Source organism: Mesoplodon densirostris, chromosome 5 (assembly GCF_025265405.1).
Source record: "Mesoplodon densirostris isolate mMesDen1 chromosome 5, mMesDen1 primary haplotype, whole genome shotgun sequence".
NCBI lineage: Eukaryota > Metazoa > Chordata > Mammalia > Artiodactyla > Ziphiidae > Mesoplodon > Mesoplodon densirostris.
This window is the reverse complement of record NC_082665.1, coordinates 90,623,479-90,649,343: the sequence shown is the minus strand read 5'-3', so window position 1 is coordinate 90,649,343 and position 25,865 is coordinate 90,623,479. Positions and strand designations below refer to the sequence as shown.

At 34.7% G+C, this 25,865-nt stretch overlaps 1 protein-coding gene across 1 annotated transcript in view; it reads left to right on the top strand.

Moving 5' to 3' along the window:
* ZBBX (zinc finger B-box domain containing) overlaps positions 1-25,865 on the top strand; it is a 112,534-nt gene that overhangs the window by 71,638 nt on the left and 15,031 nt on the right. The window contains exons 10-17 of the mRNA XM_060100018.1: positions 1,844-1,964; positions 10,985-11,094; positions 11,475-11,575; positions 12,986-13,065; positions 14,694-14,833; positions 19,843-20,150; positions 23,595-23,748; positions 24,700-24,813. Coding sequence (XP_059956001.1) covers positions 1,844-1,964; positions 10,985-11,094; positions 11,475-11,575; positions 12,986-13,065; positions 14,694-14,833; positions 19,843-20,150; positions 23,595-23,748; positions 24,700-24,813 — 1,128 coding nt within the window. The remainder of the gene's footprint in view (positions 1-1,843; positions 1,965-10,984; positions 11,095-11,474; positions 11,576-12,985; positions 13,066-14,693; positions 14,834-19,842; positions 20,151-23,594; positions 23,749-24,699; positions 24,814-25,865) is intronic.

Genomic DNA, 25,865 nt, shown 5'->3' with positions numbered 1-25,865 from the left:
ATTTTTGCTGGTCTGTTAGAGATGAAATTGTATATTTCATTTGTGTACCTCATTACAAATGACATTGAGTATGTTTTCCTGTGTTTCTTGGACATTAGCTTTGAATCTTCAAGTGTTCTAGTGATTTCTGTTATTGATTTCTAACTTGATTACATTTTAGTGAACTGTAAAATTTCATTTCCTTCAGTGTGAAAGGCAAATACTTACAATGGCCTAGAAGGTTCAATGTAATCTGAAGTCCCTATCTCTGTGATCTAACTTCCTATTACTCTCTCCCTGGCTTGTTCTGTTTCAGCCACACTGGCCTCCTGGCTGTTCCTTAAATACCTAGGGCAAATTTACCTTAAGACTTTTAAAAGCATTGTCTATTAAGGAAAATACCCATCATCCCTTCAATATGAACAATGGGACGTCTTACACAACTTCACACAAAAGGTAGCTAGGGAACCATTAAACAAGGGAGCAAACCAAAACCTCAGTTCCATAGCTTGTGTGGCATTGTTCAGGGAGACATGACTCATGAATCCACATGTTCTGTTTGTTTTATGTAAGCAATTTGAAACAAAGGTTATCCTGCTGAATGAATTATGTAGCTAAAGACTCTCATTCTAGAAAATATCATTAATCTGTTTGCCAGAAAGTCTAGTTATTAGCATATTCACAAGCACGTTAACCCAGGCCACCTGCCATCTTTATTTCCTGGGAACGTGCCATTGGTGATGGGAGAAGAGTGGGTCACAGGTCAGCTGCTTCATCTCCTTCCTCCTCATCACTCTTCTAGACTTGGGGGTTATCTCTCAAGCCAAGTGACTCTTCTCCATGACCTGGACAGAAAAAAAAGTGAGTGCTCATTTTTTTTCTCTTTCAGGTTCCCTGCCGAGAAATATTTTGTTTTCTTATGAAAAGGAGGACTCACAGTGGAGGGCTCTCCTTTTTTCTATGACTTGCTCTTGTCCTTGACTCCTACTCTTTCAGTTCATGTGATCTGATGGTGGTTCTCAGAACATCCTCCAGTTGCTTTCTTCAACACTGCTGTACACTTTGGGAAGAATAGGAGTGGATGACTTACATTCTTTTGGTTTATTTCTATTGCTGGCATTTGGCTGTTTCTAAAAGCTATTTATTAAAGGCTGCAGTATGAGCTTGGGATTATTCTCTAGTTTCCGTCTATAAAAAAATAATTGTTACCCTCTTCACTACTTCTCTATCTTCTCCCACATTTTTCCTCCTGTTGTGGTCATTATGGAGAGAGGGCTAATATCTAGGAGGGTGGAGAGACTAGTAACTCTGTATTTATGCTGCTTTCTTTCCCAGAAATCTCCATCAGTTTTAAATATCTTTGAATGGTGGTTTTAATTTAGTAGTACTTCAGAAACATCTTAAGCATCTGGAAGTAAGTTGCCATGTAGATATAAATTCATGAGGACAGTTGTCTCCTCCAGGTGCCATTTTGAGTTATTTATTTTCTGTTTCCCATATGTGTAAATATTATTGTCAGTGGCTCTAACACATACCTTTATGTGTGTGTGCATTTATGGAATATATAATGAATCTATTTGTATTTATCTTTATCGTGTAAAATAATTAGTTGCTTTAAACAACCTTGTGAATCATAAGATGTTTTTCATTTCAAGAAATTATTGAAGAAAACTATCTATACAGTAATATAATAAATCATCAATATTTAACACTTTTGCATCATTTAAGCTTAGAACTATTGATTATACAGACAAATGTCAAAGCACATTTGCCTCCAAAATGGCGAGTTCTATATCTTGAGAGAAGATGTGGTAATCTGTAGACTAGTTTACCTTAATTATGCATATTATGTTTATTTTTATAGAGTCATTGGAAGAATGTGAAGTACAAACTAATCTGAGAATTTGGACAGAACCACTTAGGATTGAATTTAAAGAAGACAGTCTATCCTACATGGAAAAATTATTGCTTAAAAAATACAGAAGGTATTTTCTGATTTTTTGCATTATTAATAAGAAATGTAAAAGCTATTTACGATCTGTGTGTGACATGCTTTTTTGTAGCAATGTTATTTATGCACTTCACATTTGCATAAATAATTTTAAAGCAATATTAAACTCCTGTGAAGCTTCTACCGTTCTGATAAGAATTTTAATTCTATTTATGTATGTAATGTGTGATTGATTTAGGGTTTGCCTTGAGAAATGGAAATGTGTACGTGGGAAACAAGGCACAAATATGGTAAAGAATTTAAAAATAATAGCAAAAATAACGTGATAAATGAAAGCTTACTTTGGAGAGGTAATTTTTGAGGCTGTACTCTTCAGAAACTTTTAAGTTACTTCTTAAGTTACTTTTAAGTTAAGCAGACCTTTGATTTTATAGTTTTATTAATAGTATTCAAATATATTTTATTCAAAGACCATATCATTAGATGTAGCATTTCGTAAATGGTTTAAAAGTTGAATATCAAACCAAAATGATGACTGAGTACATGTTGGAGTCATTCATAATTTTACCATGATATAAGAACCACATTGGGAGGCACCTTTAAAGGCCATGGGCTCAGTTTGCCCTACAGCAGTGCTACTCACACTTCATTGTGCCTATGAATCAGCTAGAGACTATGGCAAAATACAGATTCTTCTTCAGTAGGTATGGGTAGAGCCTGAGATCTTGCATTTCTGAATTTCTGATAGCTCCCATGTGATACTGCCATGCATAATGCTAGTCTCTGAACCACATTTTGAGGAGCAGGGTGTTACAAAACCTGTCTAGAATGTACCTGAGGAGTGGTTTTCGAGCCCTTGCTTCACTTCCAGTATGGTTCCATACAAAACCATCTCCCGAGATGGCCCACTCCATCCTTGGAACATTCTGCCTCCTATGATATCTCCTAGTGAGCTGTAATTTTTTCTGACTAATTGCTAACTTGGTCCTAATTCTACCAATTAAACCAATACTGAGCAAATTGAATTTCTTCTCTTCATGGTATCCCTTCATATTTTTAAAAATCACCCTCATGACTCCCTTGAAGCTTCTGTTTGACAGGTTACCATCTGCCCCCACACCCCTTCAACTGTTTTTCATGGGCAGATTTCTTTTCTTTTAATTTTTTTTAAATTTTGAAATAAGACATGCAATCAAGAGTTGCAAAACAACATGAAGAATTTCCACTTGCCATTCATTCAGCTTTTCTAATGGTAACATCTTATATAATCATAGTGCGTGTATCAACACCAAGAAATTAACTTTAGTACAATATAAATCACTAAACTACACACTTTATTTGGATTTCACCAGTTTTTGTCACTAACGTCCTTATTCTGTTTCAGGATTCAATTCAGGATCTCACATTGCAGTTTTGTCCTATCTTCTTATCCATTGCAATTCCTCGGTCTTCCCTTGTCTTCATGACCTGGACATGAGTACTTGCTGGGTATTTCATAGAATATACTCAGTGTGGGTCTATCTGGTGTTTTTTCATAATTAGATTGAGGTTGTGCATTTTGAGGAAGAATGCCACAGAGAGGATGTACCCTTCTCATGATATCACCCGATCATACTATCAGTATATCTCATCACCTGGATGTTAACCTTGAACACATGGTTAATGTGGTACTCACCAAGGTTCCTTGCTGCAAAACCACTCTTTTCCTTTCATAATTAACATTGTGGTCTGTTCAAGCTGTCAGAGTACCATAGACTGGGTGGCTTATAAACAACACACATTTATTTTTCACAGTTCTTAGGGGTGGGAAGTCCAAGATCAAGGTGCCAGCAGACTTGGTGACTGGAGAGACCCAGCATCCTGGTTTATAGAAGGCTGTCTTCTCACTGTGTCCTCACAGGGCAGAAGGGGTTAGAGTTCTCTCTTGGGGAGAGACTAATCCCATTCATGGGGGTGCTACCCTCTTGATCTAATCACCTCCCAAAGGCTCACCACCTAATACCATCAGCTTGGAGGTTAGAATTTCAACATATGAATTTTGTGGGGACACAAACATTCAGAAGAGAGCTTTCTGCTCCTTACCCTCCACCAGTTTATGTCCTGCTCACATGCAAAATATGTTCATTCTATCCCAATAGCTCCAAAAGTCTTAACTCCTTCCATCGTCAACTCAAAATTCTAAAGTCTTAATTCTAAAGTCTTATCTAAGTATCATCTAAATCAGATATGGGTGAGATTCAATGTATGATTCATTCTGAGACAAATTGCTCTCTAACTGTGAATGTATGAAATCAAACATGTTCTGTGCTTCCAAAATACAAAAGTGGGACAGCCATAGGATAGATATTCCCATTCTAAAAGGGAGAAATTGGAAATAAAAAAGAAATAACAGGTCCTGAGCAAGTCTGAAACCTAATGAGGCAAATGCTATTAGACCTTAAATCTTGAGAGTATCCTCTGCTGTCCAGGCCCACTGGGATGGAAGCCCCACTTCTGGACACACTGAGGCAGCAGTTCTGCCCTGAGCTTTGCCTGGCAGGGGCTGGGCCCCCAAGGCTCTGGTTGGTTCTGCCCTGTGGCTTTGAGTGGCCCCATTCCTAAGATGACTCTGAGCTCGGTGACATGCCTGTGACTCCCCTGGGCTTGAATTGTGTGGCTGTTTTAGTCTGGGGTCACAAGGGCAGCCTTGCCCCCAGGGATTTACTGGGCTGTTGCTCTAATGGGGGCTCTCTGTGATGGGAGAGATAGCCCTGATGATTTCTGAATTGCCTTCAGGATCATTCTTCCATTGTCTTGGATAATAGGTCATATCTTCTGTTTAGATGGCTAACTGATCTCTCTGTGAGATGATCCTTTGGCCATATACTTCCTATTCTCTCCTGTATAGGTTGTGTCATACTTTTCAATATAAATATAAATAGGCTGAGAATGTTCCAAATCTTTAAGTTTTGCTTCTCTTTTGATTAATTCTGTCTTTAATTCATTTCTCTCTTCCTTGCATTTTGTTATGAGCAGTCATGAGAAACCAGGCCTCTCCTTCAACACTTTGCTTAGAAATTGCCTCAGCCATATGTCTAATTTCATTACTCACAAGTTCTACCTTCCATAAAACACTAGGACATGAATGCAATTCAGCTAAGCTCTTTGCCACTTTATTAGCAAGGATTGCCTTTCCTCCACTGTATGATAAATTGTTCCTTACTTCCATCTAATACCTCATCAAAATGGCATTTACCATCCATATTACTACTGACATTCTATTCAGGATTACTTCGGTATTCTTTAAGACTATTGAAACTTTTTCTACAGCTCTCTCTTTTTTTGATCCCTCACCAGAATTGTCTTTAAAGGTCTATTAATAGCAATGTAGCCTTTTCCTAGCATGAACTTCAGACCTCTTCCAGCCTTTACTAATTAGCCAGCTCCAAAGCTGCTTTCACATTTTAAGGAATTTTATAGCAGCACCCCACTTCTGGTACCCATTTCTGTCTTTGTCCATTTGGGATGTTATAACAGAATACCATAGACTGGGCGGCTTATAAAAAACAAACATTTATTTCTCAGTGTTCCTGCGGTTAGGAAGTCCCAGATCAAGATACCAGCAGATTCAGAGTCTGGTGATGGCCTGCTTCCTGGTTCGTAGGAGAAATCTTTTTATGGTGTCTTCACAGGGTTCTCGTGGGCCTCTTCTATAAAGGTGCTAATCCCATGTGGGAACTCTGCCTTCATGACCTGATCACCTCCCAAAGGCCTCATCTCTTAATACCATCACACTGAGTGTTAGAATTTTAACATATGAATTGGGTGGGTGGGGACTTAATCACATCATAGTAATAAATATTTTAGGGGAGATACTTTGAGATGATGCAAAATTCTGTTTTTATTTAAACTTTCATCTACTAATTTTAGCATTTGTCAGTGGATTTTGCCTGTAGCAGTTATTACTCTGCTGCTCTAGTGGGGATTTTCTATTTCCTCTATTCCTTCTACATTTATTAATTGGAATTCTTCAAGGAAGAATATCTCTTTTCCCACTTTGGTTTATTTATTCAGTTGTTTATTTATGTGGACTCATGGATATTTATTTTATTTTGGATTAATAGCCAATACGATTGTCATTTATTTTTTGACTCAAGTTCCTGCTTTGATCATTGAGAGCTCTTTCGGGGTTGACTTCTTGCTCCTTTCAATACGTTCTTGCCATTTTTTGTTTGTTGGTTGGTTTGAGTTGAACATCTCTTTATTTTTCTAGCACCTGAGATTCATTTTCCTATCCTAACCCGGGAATCATTTTTCCAAGGAAACCTGATTCCTTTTACTGGAGACTGTTATTCAGAAACCAAGATCTCAACTTAGGTGTGCACCTTGCTACTCAGGAGTCACAGATCCTAGGTTTTCTCAGAGAACATCTAGGAGATACATGTATATATACTAACCCAGGATACACACACAACTAAATTTACTTCTGTACCTGTCTACCTGGATATCTATTAAAGTAAACATGAGTTCATATTCATACATCCAAACCAACATCAACTGGTTCATTTACATTCTCCTTTTGCTTATTTGTGGTTTCTTTCACCTGCAGTGAGAATCCTGGCTCTCAGTATCTATATTTATTAATTTATCACCCTTAATACATGTGTAAAGCAGTTTCAGAATCTCTAACTAATATCACTGTGAGAAACAAATTTACCAATTAGAGTACACTGTGTATAGTGCTTTCTACAGTATCCAGTTAAAATCTTGTTTTCCAGAGTTGCTTAGGCCATGGCACTCATTACTTTCCCATCTCCTTTAGAGTGGTTCTACCATTCTTTGGGGTATGCCCATATCCTGAGTACTTTTTAAAATTTGAATAAACTTGTGTACAGTTCTATGGGCTTTTGCCAATGCCTAGAGCCATGTGTTCACCACAGTACTGAAGAATACAGTTCCATCACCCCATAATCCCTCATGCTTCCTCTTTCTTTAGTCAACCCTTCTTCCTCAACCCATGGCAACTATTGGTCTGTTTCCATCCTTATACATTGGCCTTTTTCTGAATGTCATGTAAATTAAATCATAAAATATGTAGCTTTTTGCATCCTTCATTTAGCAAAATGCACTTAAGATTCAACCATGTTCTTGAGTGAATCAAAGTCTGTTCCTTTTTATGGTAGAGTAGTATTTCATAATCATGGTATATATTTTATCCATTCATCTGTTAAACAACATCCTGCTGGTTTCTAGTTTTGGGCAATTATGACTAAATCTATTATAAACATTTGCATATAGATTTTTGTTTGAATATAAGTTTTTAATTCCTTGGGTAAATACCTGGACCAGGATGACTGAGTTATATGGTAAATATATGTTTATCTTGATGAGAAACTGCCAAACTGTTTCCAAAGTGACTGAATAGTTTTGCATTTTTTTCTGCAATGTGTGAGAGTTCCAGTTGCTCCACATCCTTGCCAGTGCCTGGTATTCTCAGGTTATTTTTTCTTTTGATGGTTGTTTTAATAGGTGTGTAGTTACATCCCATTGTGGTTTACGTGGCAGCATTTTAAGTTCATACATAGACTATTCTGGTTATTCCTATGTAACTATTGTCCAAGTTGTCTATATCTCTTTTAAAGTATTATGTCCATAACAGTCTTTCAGGTGTGAAACTTAGTAGTGTATATCTGTCAATTGCCTCTTTCTAGCTTAGGAATTAGTATGTAAAAGTAATCCCAAGGTCACTTATCTTTTTTAGTGGCTGCCTTTCAAGGCCCTTCACACTGAGTTTCCTATACAGTAAAATAAGAACACTTTTGTTAAATGTTAAATGACTGACTTCATTTCTGCCTATAATTGTCATATTTTATAAAAGGCTTAACAGGCTTATAAATATATGTTCTATTGCATTTGTTTTTATATCACTTTTCTGATTTGGATAGTAATGATTTTTGTATTTTACCTGCCAGTACATAAGTGTTGATAGACCTTAATAGCAATCTTAATATCTCCAGTGGTTCTTTTTGTTGTAGTTGAGATAACATTGGTTTATAACATTATATATCTGTTTCATGTGTGCAGATTATATTTCACACTGCAACCTGCTCACGTATACACTGCAACCTTCTCACGACCAAAAGTTTAGTTTCCATTCGTTACTGTGCAGTTGACCACCTTTACTCATTTCGCCCTTGTCTACTCCCCTTCCCGTCTGGTAACCACTAATCTGTTCTCTGTATTAATGTGTTTGTTTTTGTTTTGTTTTGTTTATTTTTGATTTTTTTATATTTCACTTATGAGTGAAATCGTTTGTCTTTCTCTGACATTTTTCACTTATACTATCAAGGTCTATCTATGTTGTCACAAATGTCAAGATTTTATGTTTGCTTATAGCTAAGTAGTATTCCATAGTGTGTGTGTGTGTGTGTGTGTGTGTGTGTGTGTGTGTGTGTGTGTGTAACCACATTTTTATCCATTCATCTGTTGCTGGGCACTTAGGTTTTTTCCATATCCTGGCTACTGTAAATAAAGCTGCAAAGGGGTACATATATCTTTTCAAATTATTATTTTCATTTTCTTCAGATAAATACCCAGAAATGGAATAGCTAGATCATATGGTAGTTCTATTCTTAATTTTTTGAGGAATCTCCATACTGTTTTCCATAGTGGCTACACCAAATTACATTCCCACCAACAGTGTATAAAGTTCCCTTTTCTCCATATCTTCTCCAACATTTGCTATTTCTTATCTTTGTGATGATAGCCATTCTAGCAGGTGTGAGGTGATATCTCATTGTGGTTTTCATTTGCATTTCCTTGATGATTAGTGATGTTGAACATCTTTTCATGTGCCTGTTGGCCATCTGTATGTCGTCTTTGGAAAAATGTCTATTCAGATCCTCTGCCGATTTTTATTTGGGTTCTTTGGGTTTTTTGTTGTTGATTTATATATCTTAGATATTACTTAGATATTAGTTCCTTATTAAATATATGATTTGCAAATATCTTCTCATTTGGTAGGCTGTCTTTTCATTTTGTTGATGGTCTCCTTTGCTGTGCAGACGCTTTTTAGTTTGATGTAGTCCCACTGGTTTATTTTCTCTTTTGTTTCTAGTGGATCTTTTAAATGCTAGGAAAGTTTCATGAAAGAGATCATACAATTTGGATTTAGAGTATTTTAAGGGTGGATATTAAAAATTAGCTGGTATTTCTACTCCAGTTCCCCTACTCTTTTTTATTATATGTACTTCTCAGTTCTAGCTGATCATCAGAAGCATGGGGGGAGGTTTTTAGAATGCTGATTTCTCCTCCCGGCCCCAGACAGACCTAAAAATCAGTGTTTCTAAGGATGGGTATGAGACTCTGCATTCAAAAAGATCTTCTCTGGTGATTCTGATGCAAACAGCCTAACACTGATTCACAGTGTTAGAACCACTCATCACAAGAATGATTTGGTCAATTTGGTTTCCCCAGATGAATTGGTCAATGCTCAATACATATTTGTTTAAATTTTAAAAGAGGAAAATCTGGTGAGGTAATCCTATTCTAAAGCATATGTCATCTTTTATTTATGTGGCATGATCTTTTGACAAAGCAATTGTGTTAGGGTCCCAATCCAGAATGTAGAGTTAGTTTATTGACTAACTAGTTGTTTATTCATGGACAAATCACTTTAATTCACTTGGTCCAAATTTTATCACCTGAAAAACATTGAGTTTGGAATAAATAATCTAAGGGACCCCTTCAGCTCCAGTGCTCTATTAACTGGACTCTCTAAGTCTTTGGTTCAAGGCTTTCCTCCTAAAATTAGGTAAGTTTTCACTTCATGAAGGAGTATCTGGATATTAGTACATTTATGTGTATCAGTGATTAAATTTTTAGTACAGTATATCTATGTCAAACTGGAAAGAGGTTTCTGGTGACCAGATGCCAGTTTGTCTTTGACCTTTACTCATTAATATTTTCCATCATTTAATTAAATTATGGATGTAAGATGACATGCTCTTCAAAGCTGGATAATATATAAATATTTTGGAATGTTCTGATATATACATTACATATACTGGGGAAATGCACATAGTCACAGTTTGCCAGGAGATCATTAAATTTTTAGTACCTTTGCAAATTGTGAGAGAGGCAATATAGAGTAATGATTAAGAGCATGGGCTTAGGGAGGCAGACTGCTTGAGTTCAAATTGTCGTTGCTGCATTTACTACCTGAATGACTGAATAAATTGGTTTACTTCTTTGTGCTTTAATTTTCTCATCAAACTTAGATAATATTAGCACCTATTTAATATCCCTGTTAAGATTCGGTACCCCAAATTGTTTAGAACATAGCCTGGTACATTTTTTGTATTATTGTCACCAGCTAATATTATTAAGAAGGCCCTGACTTTTATATGGGCACTCAGTGAGCATGCATAATCTAGAAGAGCTGTGCGGTTTAAGGGCAGTTAAAAAGTGACTCCCTTCCCCATTGTTCGGGACTATCCTTTGGAACCAAATGCACAAGACCTCTAAGAATTCCTGTGCTTCATTGCCTTGTATGTGAGACAGGCCACATCAGACCTCATTGTTAATTAGATAATAGATGCTACAGCCGGAACACCTCACATTCTTATCGTGGAAGCCTATTTTATTACCCAACTGGCTTGGTGGAAGTTCAGAAAAATGTCTTCAGTTCTCTTATCAACATAATGCCAAGTCTGTGAGATACAACACACATTTGTAAATTAGCTTTTTAAACAGTGTGATATGTTTCATGGATTCCATGTGTTTTTTTGCAAAAATACCGAATTCTATCATAACTTTGATTTTCATCCTAAAGGAAAAACAATAAGATATGAAATTAAAAACCTTGTGTGATGTTAATTTGTTTTACAAAATTATTTTAGTGGATTAAGATTATGTTATACAGTTGTACCTTTCTTCTGTGAATTAGAGGTATGGCTATGGTTTTCATTATTAATTTTGTAGACTCACTTGTTTGTGAAATAAAGCAAGATCTTGTGTGGAGAAATTTCAGATAATGTACTTTAGGCTTTTAATTGCTTCTTTCTTGTTTTGTAGAACTCCACAGGAGCAACTTCAAAACATGCTACTGGACACCTTTATACCTCAGTGTAAAACCAGTAGTGAGGCACAGTGTTCTCAGAATGAAAATGATGAAGATAGTGATGGTTAGTTAAGCCTTAATTAGATATTTTCAAATTTACTATTTCAAATTATATACACTGAGCATTAATCAGCATCTGCTTTTCATTTTCCTTACTGTATCATTCTCAACTGCACTGTGTACACTTTATCTCCAGATCAAAATCATGCACACTCTCCTTGCCATTCTCTAGATTTACTTTGCCTTAGTTTAAATAGTTTCATTTAAAAATCGAATGTTAAGTAAATGTGTATTTTACTTGAACTGGGAAAATTGACAGTATTTATTCCTTTGTGTGGATGCACAGGAGAACATTCTTCTTCTATTGTTGCCTATGTTATTTGAAGATGAATTATCAGGTAAGGTATATGCTTTGATGATATTATTTTTAATCTTATTTTCTAGTTGAAGATATCAAAATACAACCCCCAGCTCTTTTTCTGCCAGTAGAAGAATTAAACATAGAGAGACCTGAACCATCTCTAAAAATAGTCGAACTGGATGATGTAAGTTCATAATGACCACTCATATTACTTAACAAACAGGAAATTCATAACATACAGTTACAACTACATGTTATTTTCAACAAGATTTCTTGTTGCAATAAATTTACAAGTATATAACAAGTATTATAAATTTACAAGTATTTGAATTTAAATATGCTGACAGGAATACAGCAGACTATTATTTTAATGTAGACAGTAAATTTGTGAGCTAAATTGATATTGTGTCATAGTATGGGAGATGAGAAGACATTTCACTCTTTTAACTTGTAGAAATGTAGTTTAGTGTTTGTTTTATTTAGTTCTCTGTGTTATCAGGCTTTTTAGCAAAGACTATTCTCATTATATGATATTTATTTAATAAAATTTGTATAAATTTAGTTTGTTGAATGTCATTTAATATTTTCTATTTAAAGGAAAAATAGTATTAAGATTTAAGGGACTGGGCTTCCCTGGTGGCGCAGTGGTTGCGAGTCGGCCTGCCGATGCACGGGACGCAGGTTCGTGCCCCGGTCTGGGAAGATCCCACATGCCGCGGAGCGGCTGGGCTCATGAGCCATGGCTGCAGAGCCTGCGCGTCCGGAGCCTGTGCTCCGCAGCGGGAGAGGCCACACCAGTGAGAGGCCCACATACACCCCCGCCCCCCACAAAAAAAGAGATTTAAGGGATTTAGTATAATAATAAATTGAATACAAACCTCTAGAAGACACCAGGTAGCATAAGCTGGAGCTAGAGCCAGTCAGAGCTAGAGCTCCAGGCTGAAGGGTTAAGTTGTGATAAACTCAGTGAATTTCTGACTTTCTAGTCCTCTAGTAGCTGAGTATACCCACTGTCCTCAATGTTTCTCTTACTATGGTTGTCACAGAGAAGGACTACAATGAGGAAGTACCTTTTTAAGTACTACTTTCTTCTTGAGGTTAATAGCTTCTGCTGTGTGTGTGTGTGTGTGTGTGTGTGTGTGTGTGTGTGTGTGTATGCCTGGCAACATTTTTATCTCTGCTCTGGATAAATTGAAGATTCTGAACAAATAAATACGTACATGCATGTGTATTTGTGTGTGCTCTTCATTAAATTGTTGATGCATATGGTATGACATGCTGGCCAGAGAATGAAAAACATCTTAGTCACTGATCTACTTGGCACTTAGTAGTTGCAAAATAAAACCTAAGTTGTTATATTTGGTTCTGGGTGTGATAGTAGTGATAACTGTACTGACACAGCAAAAACCCTCAGCAAATATCTGTTGAATTTGTTTAGTTCTCCTAGAACTAATGCTCTATGGCATATAGTCAGAGAGCTCATGATATTTCTTTGTGAGAAAAAAAATTCTCTAAATATTATGTACAAATTAGCTGGTTAATGTATTATAAATTTGTTGAACATACTAATATTATACAACATGTGTTTAATAAGACTGATGAAGCAGAATTTGAAGAACCGGGAAATGTCGTGCCTTATAAAGTTGAGTTAGCAGATGCAGACAGTCAACAAAGGTAAGATCTTTCTAATTCACTTTTGATACTTATTAAAAACTCACAAAAAATTAACTCTCTCTTGAGAAATTCACAACATAAAAAAATGTGACTTTAATGTTAGAATATATTTTATTTAAGCCATGTTTAAATTTGGGTTCAATATTGCTAATATTTATCAGCATTCAGTAATTAGAAAATTATCTATAATGATATGTTTATACTCTTACCTAATATCTGGATTATTTAATAGATGCTTCTGAATTTAGGAATTGTTATTATTTGAAATGGCCTCCCAAGTCATATATTTCATATGAACTTCCTTACTTTCTCCAAAGATACTCTTTGGATTTTTCTTCAGTTTGTTATGAACCCTAAATAAAAACAGGTACATTAATAAGTTGAGAGACAAGAAAAGCCCCCAAACTATAGATTACTTCCTAGGTAGATTTTACTGTGTGATAAATTAAATAATGAATTATAATGATTCAACTTGTAAATTTTTTTTAGAATTTTGTCACTTCCAAATAAAAATAATATCTAGCTGTATCTGTTAGTAATGCTAAAAATTATTCTAAGTCCTCTTTGCTGTTGAAACTTTAGCTAGGATTTCATGTTTTGACTACAAAGCATTAAGTTGGGTAAACAGCAGAATTAAGTTCCTATTAAGTAGCCCCTACACCAATTCTTTATTTATATGTTCAGATCACCTTAGGCCCCTGTCAGCATTTTGGAGCATCAGTGGGCCTAAGTGATGCCCTCAGACCCGAAAAGCCCCACGTTTGGACACATAGACCCAGATATTTAGCAGCAAATGTGCTTTTGGCAGGAGACAAACTTCTGGTCAGTATATAAGAGGTTTATATGCACTACTATATCCCTAAGGAAATGGATTTCTACTCTCTAACTTGATTCTTTATCACAAGTCTTTGCTTTGACCTCCATGTTAGACAAGGCAGAGAAAGTTTCTGATTACAGTTTGGCAATAGTTTTGCATCTTGGGTTTGGAGGTGCCCATAGAGCTTCTTTTCTATGAGTCATAAAGCATCATAAGTGACACAAGAGGACCTTTTTGGTTAAGTATAATCCATGAGTTTTTATGTGGTACTATGTAGAGCTTACATAAATATCAAGTATTATTAAATATATTATTCCATTCATAGAAAATGTTATTCAATTGTAATTATGCTTGTACATGGTAATCTTCATTAAAATTGAGATACAAATACCACATAAGGCTTTTGAACTCATATAGTTCATGATGAACAAATAAAAAGTTTATTTAAGCAATAAAACCTTGATTTCATGAGCTTGATGAGATCGAAAGATAACTCTCCATTTTTAGAAGAAAGACCATGAGAAACCAAACTTATTTCAGAATATTTTTAACAAGAAACTGTCAATTAAAAATTTGTAGTTAAATCAGGTTTGTCCCAGTTGCCTATTTCCTTTAAATTCATAATACTGTTTAGTTACTTGTAGTTTAGAATTGTCCACAGTACATTGAAGCAAATATTAAATTAATGTGAATAACCCTATTCCCTTAAGGTTTTACTGTATTTATTTTAATAAGCTGGGTCTTTTAATTTAACTTTTTTATATATAATTTCTTTCAACTCTATTCTTTTGCTTGTCCCTAAACATGAAAGTTGCACATTTCATGATTATCAGAATACTTTTCTATATGAAAATGACATCCATCAACATCATATTTTCACCAAGGGAAAAACACACGTCTTACATCCTCATCTGAGCAACAACACTTCTTATTGTAAAGATAACTCAAAAGGTAACTTTTTTTGTTGTTGCTTAATATTATTAATGGTGAATGTTAGTAACTTAATAAAACCAATAGATATTGCAGTATATAAAAGCTTTGCCTAGTTTGCTGTTCATTTTAAACCCAGAAGATTTAGTCCTCAGGTGAAAATTGGTTGAAAATATATAATTTTCTATCAAATACTCTTTTTGGTCAATGGACAATGGTATTTGTATTCAGAGGAAAAAGCAGCCAGTATAGGACTACTCTAAAAGTTACGGACTGAGCTAGCATTTAAAGGATTGCATAGATGGGCTTTTAGTGACAAAAGTCTGATTGACACTCTTTTGTCCTCCCTCCCTTGCACTAAATCTTTTCCTAAAATATTTAAGTTTGTGTAAAGTTTACATTAGTGATAAAACCAAAGCAAATCATCTGTTTATATATCTACATTGTTATTACTAGTAGTACCCTTGGGATCTATAGATTAGAATACCATGTGCTAATGTCTGGTTTTAATTTCTAGATGCTGAGATCATCATTTAAAGACAGTCATAGCAAAGTATCCTGGCCTGCGAGTCAGATTTTTTTTTCATTTCTGCCTTAAATTGCTGTGTGACCTTGAACATGTCACTTCCTTTCTTAGATCTCACTTTCCAAAACTAAAATATGGGAACTAGATTATTTCTAATCTGCTTTTACCTACTTAGGATTTTATTTTATCTACTTAGGATTTTCAGAAAAACCAATAAATATATCTTATGTGAAGAATTTGAGAGATGCCAGAGATCATTATTTAAAGTGACTAGTTGTAAAACTGATGATTACCTTTTCATTGGGAAACAGATGGTAGAGAACAATGATTTGTAGTAATCATGCTGGTTTTAACATTTTCAGCTACGAAGCCTCTAAATCATATGACAATGAACTATACCCACATGGGAATTTAGGACTTTACAAGGCTCCAGGTCTAAGCCAGAAGGTATTTTTAACCTACTGGGAGCATGGAGTTCCAATTGCCTTTGGGAAAATGCTGAATACAAATGCCCATTAAGTGTTACTTTAAAGATACTTAGTTTATTTGAATAGACTTTATTTTTTAGAGCAGTTTTAGGTTCATAGGAAAATTAAGCATAAAGTACAGAGTTCCCATATACCCTCAGACTCCACAAACTCATAGCTTCTTCCACTATCAGCATCCCAAACCAGAGTAGTACAAATTACTTAACAATACTTTGTTAAAATCAATGAACATAGACACATCATTTTTACCCAGAGTCCACAGTTTACCTTAGGGTTCACTCTTGGTGCTGTACATTCTCTGGGTTTGGACAAATGTATAATGACTTGTATCCAACATTATAGAATAATACAAAGTAGTTTCAGTGTCCGAAAAATCCTCTGTGCTCTGTCTTTTCACACAAACTTCCCTGCTAACCCTTGGCAACCACCGATCTTTTTACTGTCTCCAGTTTTGCCTTTTCCAGAATGTCATATAGCTGAAATCATACAATAGTCTTTTCAGATTGGCTTCTTTTACTTAATAATATGTATTTAAAGGTGCCCCCATGTGTTTTCATGGCTTGGATAGCTCACTTCTTTTTAGTGCTGAATAATATTCCATTGTCTAAATGTACCACAATTTATTTATACATTCACTTATTAAAGGACATCATGGTTGCTTTCAAGTTTTGGCAATTATGAATAAAGCTGTTATAAAAATCCATGTTTGAGTTTTTGTTTGGACATAAGTTTTTAACTCATTTCGATAAATACCAAGGAGCACAATTGTTGGTAAGAGTATGTTTAATTTTTTAAGAAACCACCAAACTGTCTTTCAAATTGACTTTACCACTTTTCATTCCCACCAACAGCGAATGAGTCTTCCTGTTTTTCAAACCCTTGCCAATATTTGGCATTGTCAGTGTTTTGGATTTTTGCCAACCTAATAATTGTATAGTGATATCTTGTTTTAATTTGAAATTCTCTAATGATGTATGATGTTGAGCATCTTTGCATATGCTTATTTGCCACATATATCTTATTTGATGAGGTGTCTGTTAAGGCCTTTTGCCCATTTTTTAATTGGGTTGTCTGTTTTCTTACTGTTGAAAATTTTGGAGTTCTTTTGTATATTTTGGATAATAGTATTTTACGTATGTGTTTTGCAAATATTTTCTCCAAATATTTGGCTTGTCTTCTCATTCTCTTAGCAGTGTCTTTCACAGAAGTCTTTGATTTTAATGAAGTCCAGCTTATCAATTATTTCTTCCATGGATCCTGCCTTTTGTGTTGTATTTTAAAATGTCATTACCATAACCAAGATTATCTGGATTTTCTCCTATCTTCTAGGAGTTTTATAGTTTTGCATTTTACATTTAGGTTTATCATTCATTTTGAGTTAATTTTTGTGAAGAGTGTAAGGTCTGTGTCCAGATTTATTTGGGGACGTGTGGATGTCCACTTGTTGAAATGGTGTTGAACACCATTTGTTGAAAAGACTATCTTTTCTCCACTGTATTGCTTTTACTCTTTTGTCAAGGATCAGTTGCCTATATTTAAGTGAATCTATTTATGGATTCTCCATTCTGTTCCATTGATCTATTTTTATATTTTTGCTAAAACCACTTTATCTTGATTACTATAGCTGTATGATAATTTTCAAAGTTGTATAGTGTCAATCCTTCAATATTGTGTTGCCTATTCTGGGTCTTTTGCCTCTCCATATAAATTTTAAAATCACTTTGTCAATATATACAAAATAACTTGCTGGGATTTTGATTGGGATTGCATTGAATCTTTAGATGAAATTGGGAAGAACTGACATCTTGACAAATTGAGTCTTCTTATCCATGAATATGAACTAGCCCTTCACTTATTTAGTTTTTTGATTTCTTTCATCAGAGATTTCTAGTTTTCCTCATGTATATCTTACATTTTAAAAAAAATTTATACCTAAGTATTTCAATTTTTTGTGTGCTAATGTAAATGGTATTGTGTTATTAATTTTAAATTCCACTTGTTCATGTTGGTGTGTAGGAAAGCAATTGACTTTTGTATGTTGACCTTATATCCTGCAACCGTTCAATAATCACTTAGTAATTCCAGAAGTTTTTGGTCAACTCTTTTGGATCTATACATAGACAATCATCTAATCTGTGAACAAAATCATATTTATTTCTTCCTTCCCAACCTGTACACCTTTGACTTCCTTTTCTTGTCTTATTGAATTAGCTAGGGCTTCCAGTACAATGTTGAAAAGAAGTGGTAAGAGTGGACATCTTTATCTCATTCCTGATATTAGAGATAAAGCTTTTAGTTTCTTATCATTAATTATGATATTAACTGTAGTTTTTTTTAGGTAGTCTTTATTAAGTTGAGGAAATTCCCCTTTATTTATAGTATGCTGAGAGTTTTTATCATGAATGAGTGTTGGATTTTGTTGAATGCTTTTTCTGCATCTATTGATATGATCCTGTGATTTTTCTTCTTTATCCTGTTGATGTGACAGGTTAGAATAATTGATTTTTGAATGTTGAACCAAGACATCTATTTTTTATGACTTAAAAGGGCTTCTGATGAGACTAAATTAAATCATATCTGTACTTTCTGTATTGCATTTTAAACGTTATTAAGAGGCTGTGTTCTCACCTTCTTAGCAGCAATAAATCCTAATAATGGAATTTTACAGTCTTGCAAAAATATTGTAGAGGTTCGTTGTAGACATTTGTACCTAGGAAATGGCAGCTCTATTGGCAAAAATATTAGATTCAGATAATTTCTTTTCAAGTTTAGTAGGAAAGTACAGCACTAAAGTTTCATTAAATTGAATAGCTTTTATAAAGTTTTTCTATAAAATATTTCTCTGACATACAACTTATTGCATTTCTCACAGTAGTTGTGCAATTTAAGAGGTGATATTGGAAGTGGAAGTTCTAAGTACTGTGTGTAATTGCTGAATTGTATAAACATTTGATTGCAACAAGTAAGTCCTTTGGGCTGTAAGGCAGAGTTTGTATCACTGGAGACTATTTTAGTCGTAGCCTCTACTATTTTCACAGTCTATTTATAGAGATAAGACATGTATATTGGAAAGAGAATAAGGGATAATCAGATGAAGCTATATTCAGTCTGGATAAATATGTGTGTGTGTGTGTGCGTGTGTGTGTGTGTGTGTGAGAGAGAGAGAGAGATAATCAAAGCAGTATAGTACAAAGCTTTTTAAAGAATTTTTATTCTTAAGAAAATCTAGAACAATGTTTCATAATCCTGGTTGCACATTATAATCACCTGGAAAACTTGGTGGAGGGGGAAAAAAACAAAAAACAGTGCTTAAGTCCCACTGTCAGTGTTTGATTTAATAGGTTTGGGGTCAGGCCCATACGCTGACAGTTTTAAAGAGTACCTTCAGATGATTCCATTGTGCAGCCAGGTTGAAAACCAGTGATCTAAACCAAGTGATTTTTTAAAGCAGACATAATGAGGTGGGTGACTAATATAATTTTGCTCATTTTGTAGTTTTTCAGAGGCAGGTGTCCCAGCTTAAACATTTCTGTGCCCCTAAATGCTGCTGTTCTTTCATCTGACAGATTTCCCTTTGCTCTCTCCTCATCATTAGTCATGCTAAGCAAAAGAGGTAAAATGTGGGAAATAAGGTTTCCTCTGTATTATTTCTCATAAATTGCTGATATAAAACTTGAGTGGGAGAGAGAGTAGGAAAGTGGGAATTGAACCACAGGCTGAAATGAAAATTTGCATCAATTTCAAGACTGAATTACAAAACAATATCTTGTCTCCCTCCATTACTCTAAATAATTTAGGCTTGAATATATATATATATATATATATAATTATCATTTATGAACATGAGCCATGTAAAAGTATTTTAACACTGAGAACTCAGTAAAGAAGCATTGGTTAAAAAAATAGTGTTTAATGATAAAAGTTTATAGCACAGAACTTTTGGTTAGTGAACAGTTTAATCAATTTATTTGTTTATATTTATTTATTTAACTTTTGTAAATATGTGTTTTCAACAGCAGGAACTTCAAGTGCAGATTTTGGTGACATTGTGAATCCTGATGCTTACTCTCCTGCTGTTGAAAAATTAGAGGAAAACAGCTTTTTTGAGAGAAATTTCAAAGAAGACAGCATAGATATAGAAAGTAGTCAAAAGTATGATGATTCCTGCATATCACTTGAGAGCAAGTATTCTTTGCCAAGTACAGATTTAGAAAAAGCCTCCATTAAGGGGAAACTATCTCAAGAGGACAAGGAATCCTTGGAATTTAGCAATCTCCATGAGAGGCCAAACTCTGAAGATTCTAAAACTACAGAGTCACCACTGGTAAATATCAATTATGTTTATTGTATTAAAAATTTAAAATAAACATAAAAAATTCATATTGACACAATATATTCTTAAATGTTACTTCCTATTGAATTTAAAGTGTGCGACATTATAGTTGAAGAGTAACTCACACGAGAAAGAATATAAATGACTTGCAGAACAAATTCTAATATGGTAAATGCCATTATAAGAAATGATTTTCTATGACAGATAATTTAAGGCCCACCTCATGCACTATAGTAAGAGTGCTGCTACTTTTCTAAATGAAATTCATTATTATGAATAATTTACTGTAATAAATCCTTTCTAGCTTTCTACTCTATAGTCACTGGTTAAAATGAAAAAATAAATGCAGTTTTGTAGATAAAACCAGTTTTTGTGCCTTAATGTAAATATAAGGTTGAAAAGGTAATTCTTCAGGAATATGGCTAATAAAGAAATAGGGGTGTAGTTTTTGTTTCTTCTTAGAGAAAAAAAGATAAAGCGGTTCATTATTGCATTATTGCCAAATTTAAAAACTATATTTGAATCTCTGTTCTATGTACTAAAAATCTTAAGTAATTATGATTATTAATAATAAGTTATTTAGAAATTGGACAAGTCAAATGTTAAATTATTTGGAAACTGAGGAAGTCAAACACTTTAACAAGACTTTACAGTCATTTGTAATGAATCTCCATGGTGCCTAAACTGAAGGAGGTACCAAAAAAGTTGAAGAATGAATATTGAGTTGCTACTACTTCTGCTTAGGGGTTTGGATTTCTATGCCCACTTAGTGACAGGTCTTTTTCCTTTTCAAAGTGAGAAATTAGAATTGAGACCTCTGCAAAAACCTTAGGTCCCTAAAAGTCTGCTCAGTCTCTGAAGGAGTACACAAGGAGACATATTCACAGGTACAACAAGATGAAAGGAAACTGATTTTTGCAGGGGATCTGGCCCAAGTCAATAAATATCTTATCTGAAAAATGGAAATCTTGGACTTTAATCCAGCTTTGGTTTAGAGTTTGAATGTACATTCCTTACTTGGAATCTGCAAGCCAATAAATTAACACTAATGTTGATCCATGTCTATTGATGCCCTGATGTATCTGGCAAAAGTAAACCCCAATCCCTTCTAGGAAGACATTCCCACAATTTAGCCAATAACAGATTCCCCAAATCAATGCCCACGGCAGCTGAGCTTCTCCCTTTCCCCCAATGAAGAAAACAATTAATCATAGAATGAATTTCTGCAAACAGAACAAACAAGGACTCTGATTTTCCAGTTTCCACAGGGCATCATGCGGAGGGCTAGGTGACACCTGCACATGCTGTGTGCTGTGTTATAAGAGAGGAATTCTGAGCATATAGAGCCCAATTCTTTTATACTGGGTGTCAGCCTGCCTGACTTCTGCCCTGGGGGGGACATTATTTTCTGTAACCTAATAAAAGACATTTGGCAAAACTCACAGGTACATAATTTGTGGTAATTCACTTAATGGAAAGCAATGTAACAATTAAAATGAATGAAACATAGCTACTTATTAACGTGGATACATCTCAAAAATGTGATGTTAAAATTTAAATATGAAAGGATACATAGAGTATATATAAGTCTGATAGCATTTATGGAAACATTTAAGATAATTGGAACTTTTTATGGGTACACTCAGATGAAATAATAGTCAAAAACTTACATTGTAATAGTGTATGTCAACTTCAATACAATAATACAATAAATTCTACTTATAAAGTCTAATATATATATTTTTGGTATAGATATTTGAAGCAAGTCTTTTAGATTACTGATATTGTGTGAGAAAGTTATATTATGTGTTGTACACATCTATATATTTAAAGTATTTCATCATTAAAATTGAAATGTTAAAAAACTACTAATTTTGATCTCTTATACTACTATTGTAAAAAAAATAAGTGGTAAATGATTATATCCTAGAACCACAGTGCTTTACACTTAGTGGTAGAATCTACTTTCTTTTCATCCCTAATGACTCTACATGAACTGCTTTTACTCTTCCCCTGCCCTAGTAGAAACCATTCCCTGAGCAGAAACTATTTAGAAATCAGTTATGCTCCAGTAGAAAATTCAGGAGTGGACAGTAGGGGCAATTTTAAGCAATGGCATTACTTGACTTCAAAATGGAGTATAAGACAGTACATTTTGCACTTCAGTTTCCAGAAATTGAGTTCTTCATAAAGGTGTAGAATTGAGTACTAAGTTGTAAAGCAGCAGCAGTGAGGTAGGGGCATGTGCCAGGAGGAACATGGACTAGGCAGGGGCTCTTTGTTTTGAATCTGAAACTTCCAATAGTTAACTTGGTGACATTGGGCAAACAAGCAAATTCACTCTCGTTGTTCTCTGTTAGCCTAGGCTCTAAAAGAAACTTCCATATTTTCAATTGTCTGATCCAAATATGAGCTCCACTAGAGCTGAAGGGGTCCTGTGAATTTTTGATCAGTGTCTGGGAGAGCCAGTGAAGACGTCATGAGTAGGGTGGACTTGGACTTGTCTTTAAAGGAAGTGTTTTATTGGTCACTAGCTTGGTTTTGTAATATCATTTATATGATTTATACATTTGAATAGAGTTATCGTAATTTTCTTTGTGTGATTACCACCTTGAAACAGACTGCATCTGGGCATTAGTTAGATGCTTTAGGGAACTGTTAAATACTGATAGCCAGTCTGATTATATTTTAAGTCCATCCAGAGCTCTCACTGGTACATCTCTAATTTGTTTCCTACTAGACCCATGTACTTTTTTAATCCCATATTTATATTCTTCCCTAGGATGAAAGCATATCAAAATATGAATTCATAGGGTGGTTGAGTAAGCCTAGGCTTCAGATCAGCCAGATCTATATATTCAAAATCTAGGTCTGCTAGTTTCTACCTGTATAAACTTCACAAATTACTTAGCTCACCCTTGCCTCAGTTTCCTACTTGTGTATTTTATTCATGGTGAATGTTTTGTTAACTTGGACTTTCTCTGTGACCATGATCAGATCAGATTTGTTTCCATCAGTATTTTACTTTTTCTCTGAATTTATTTTATGTATAGACAAAGACACTACTAGTACAAAAGCAGAGCATATGAGAGAGACTCTATTTTCCAGAGTAATTTATGTTCAAAGACAGTGAGGGAAGAAAATAAAGGAAAGGAAAGAGATAGGAAAACTTTACTTTTTTTTTTTTCATGAACTTCTGTCCTCCTTAGATTTGATGGCAACTTTCAGATTATTACTGTAATTGTGGTTTATGCATTTTTCCGAATTTACTCTATATAAATGTTGTGTGATTACTTATGTCTCCACAACTAGAACCTAAACTTGATGTGGGCAGAATCCATGCCAAGAACATAGTAGGTGCTCAGTGAATGAACATGCTGGTTTGTGTGGATGAGATAAAATAAACTTAACTTTGTTGAATATTTTGTTTCCTAGTTATTACAAGAAATAGCCCTCAGAAGTAAGCCCATAACTGAAAAATATCAAGGACTTGAAAGATTCTTTGTTTGTGATAAAAATGAAAGACTCAACTTACTTCCTTCTCATAGCTTAGAATGCAGCTACTCCAGTACTAGGATTACAATTGCAGGTAAATTCAGACATAAAATCAGACGGCCTGTGGACCAAGCTAACAGTTTTCTGACACCTTTTTTTAAAACAGTTTGTCAACATCTTAGGAAATATTGGGCAATTCTGTTCAACAAATAAATCATTTTTTTCTTTTCTGGCTGGAATTATTAACCCTGTTTGAGTTGCCATATATTTATATTTAAGGCTATTGTCAGAAAACATGGCTATAATGAGACTGAGAGAGATTATTTTTGTATTTTAGAAGTGTGGCCCTTAATAAATTAATAGTAATTCTTCAACTCACTTGATTGACTAGCAATCAATCAATGTTAAGTATTGTACGATAATTCTTAAATGCCATCTTAAAATCTTAGGATCTGTGAGATTTCTGAGACATATCCATAATTTCCTTTTAAAGCCATGTCTTGGTGTCTCCTGTATTCTTAAATTTCCTATGTATTCAAATATATTTTTTCACATACAAATGATTATATTTTATGTTATATTGCTGTATACTTTTTTTTTTTTTTTTTTTTTTTTGCGGTATGTGGGCCTCTCACTGTTGTGGCCTCTCCCGTTGCGGAGCACAGGCTCCGGATGCGCAGGCCCAGCGGCCATGGCTCACGGGCCCAGCCGCTCCGCGGCATATGGGATCCTCCCAGACCGGGGCACGAACCCGTATCCCCTGCATCAGCAGGCGGACTCTTAACCACTGCGCCACCAGGGAGGCCCTGCTGTATACTTTTTAAAATATTTGTTTCTGTTCAAACTTATATGTGTGTATGTGTGCAATATCTTTGCAATTTAGAATTTATTCCTTTTGTTTTCTTTCATAATATATACCTCACTGTTAAAAATGTTTTTTATTTAGCTAAATATTATCCAGTAAGGCAATACGTATAATAAAGCAACAATATGGATGTCTCCTCTTTTTCAACTTTATATAATTTTACCATTTTTCCATTTTTAGGAGACAGAGAATGGATCCCAGACCATAGCGTAAGTGCCTATGCTGATAATGCAGTTGCCTTGGGTGTTCTGAAGAGAGCCCAGAACCCATCAAGGAGAACACAGCAAAAGACTGGTAAGATTGGCTCTAAGACTGCAGTGCCATATTGGTGGCTCACTTCATTTATTAGTTTGTCTCTTAGCAGTCTACTAGGCACCTGAAAATTAGTTTTTGCAGTTGCTTAATTTAAACTTACTCATTTAAACTGTCCTGGACTTTTCTTCCAAAACCAAAAAACCAAGAGTAGTCTTTATTCTTCTCAAAAACATAAATTTTACAGTCTTAGCTCCTTTCTGTAACAATGTATTAGAGAATAATATTTTTAAAATGTAGCTCAGGATATGGCATATATTTTGAACAACGCTTATAAAATACATGCTGGGTTTCATTACACTTTCAGGAAAGAGTATATCTATACTAGATTTTGCATACTCCTCTTTTTGATTCGTATTATGATCACACAAAGCCATAAGATTGCTACTTGCTGCTGTGGTTAAGAAACCTCTGCTTTAAACCTGATGCTTAATATTTTGGCCCTGGAATCTTGATTTCAGTTCATTAACTCTATTTTCTAGCCAAAATAATTTCAAGATTTTCTATAGGATAACTCTTTCGACATACTGAATGCTCATTGCAGTATTTTCCTAGTGAGGGTATGCAGAGAATTTTGGCATGATTTAAATCAATACTATTATTAGATCATTATTGTTATCCTAAAATACCTTCTGAAGTAGGTTTGCTTTGTGCTGAATTTCATATGAAGTTGTAATAGATGACTGAGGAATTAAGGCAATTCAGTACACGTGTTGAATATGACAGTACTGTGCCGGGCCCTGGGAGAAAATGGTTGCATAAGGCACGTTCCCTGATCTTCGGGAGCCCATGGTTTAGGAGAAACACTTGACAAAGGGGACTGTTTGCCTTCGTCTGAAGGCCAACTTCAAGCTAGAAATTTAATTACATATGATTTTCCCAAATATGTAAGGTTTATATGTCTCTCTTGCCCTAAATCCTGTGATTAAAACTACTTGGCTAGCTGAGATTCTTTCCATGTTCATTTATGTTGAAAACCTGTCAGATTGTTAAAGGTTTTTTTTTTTTTAGTGGAAAATCCATTCATTTATGAT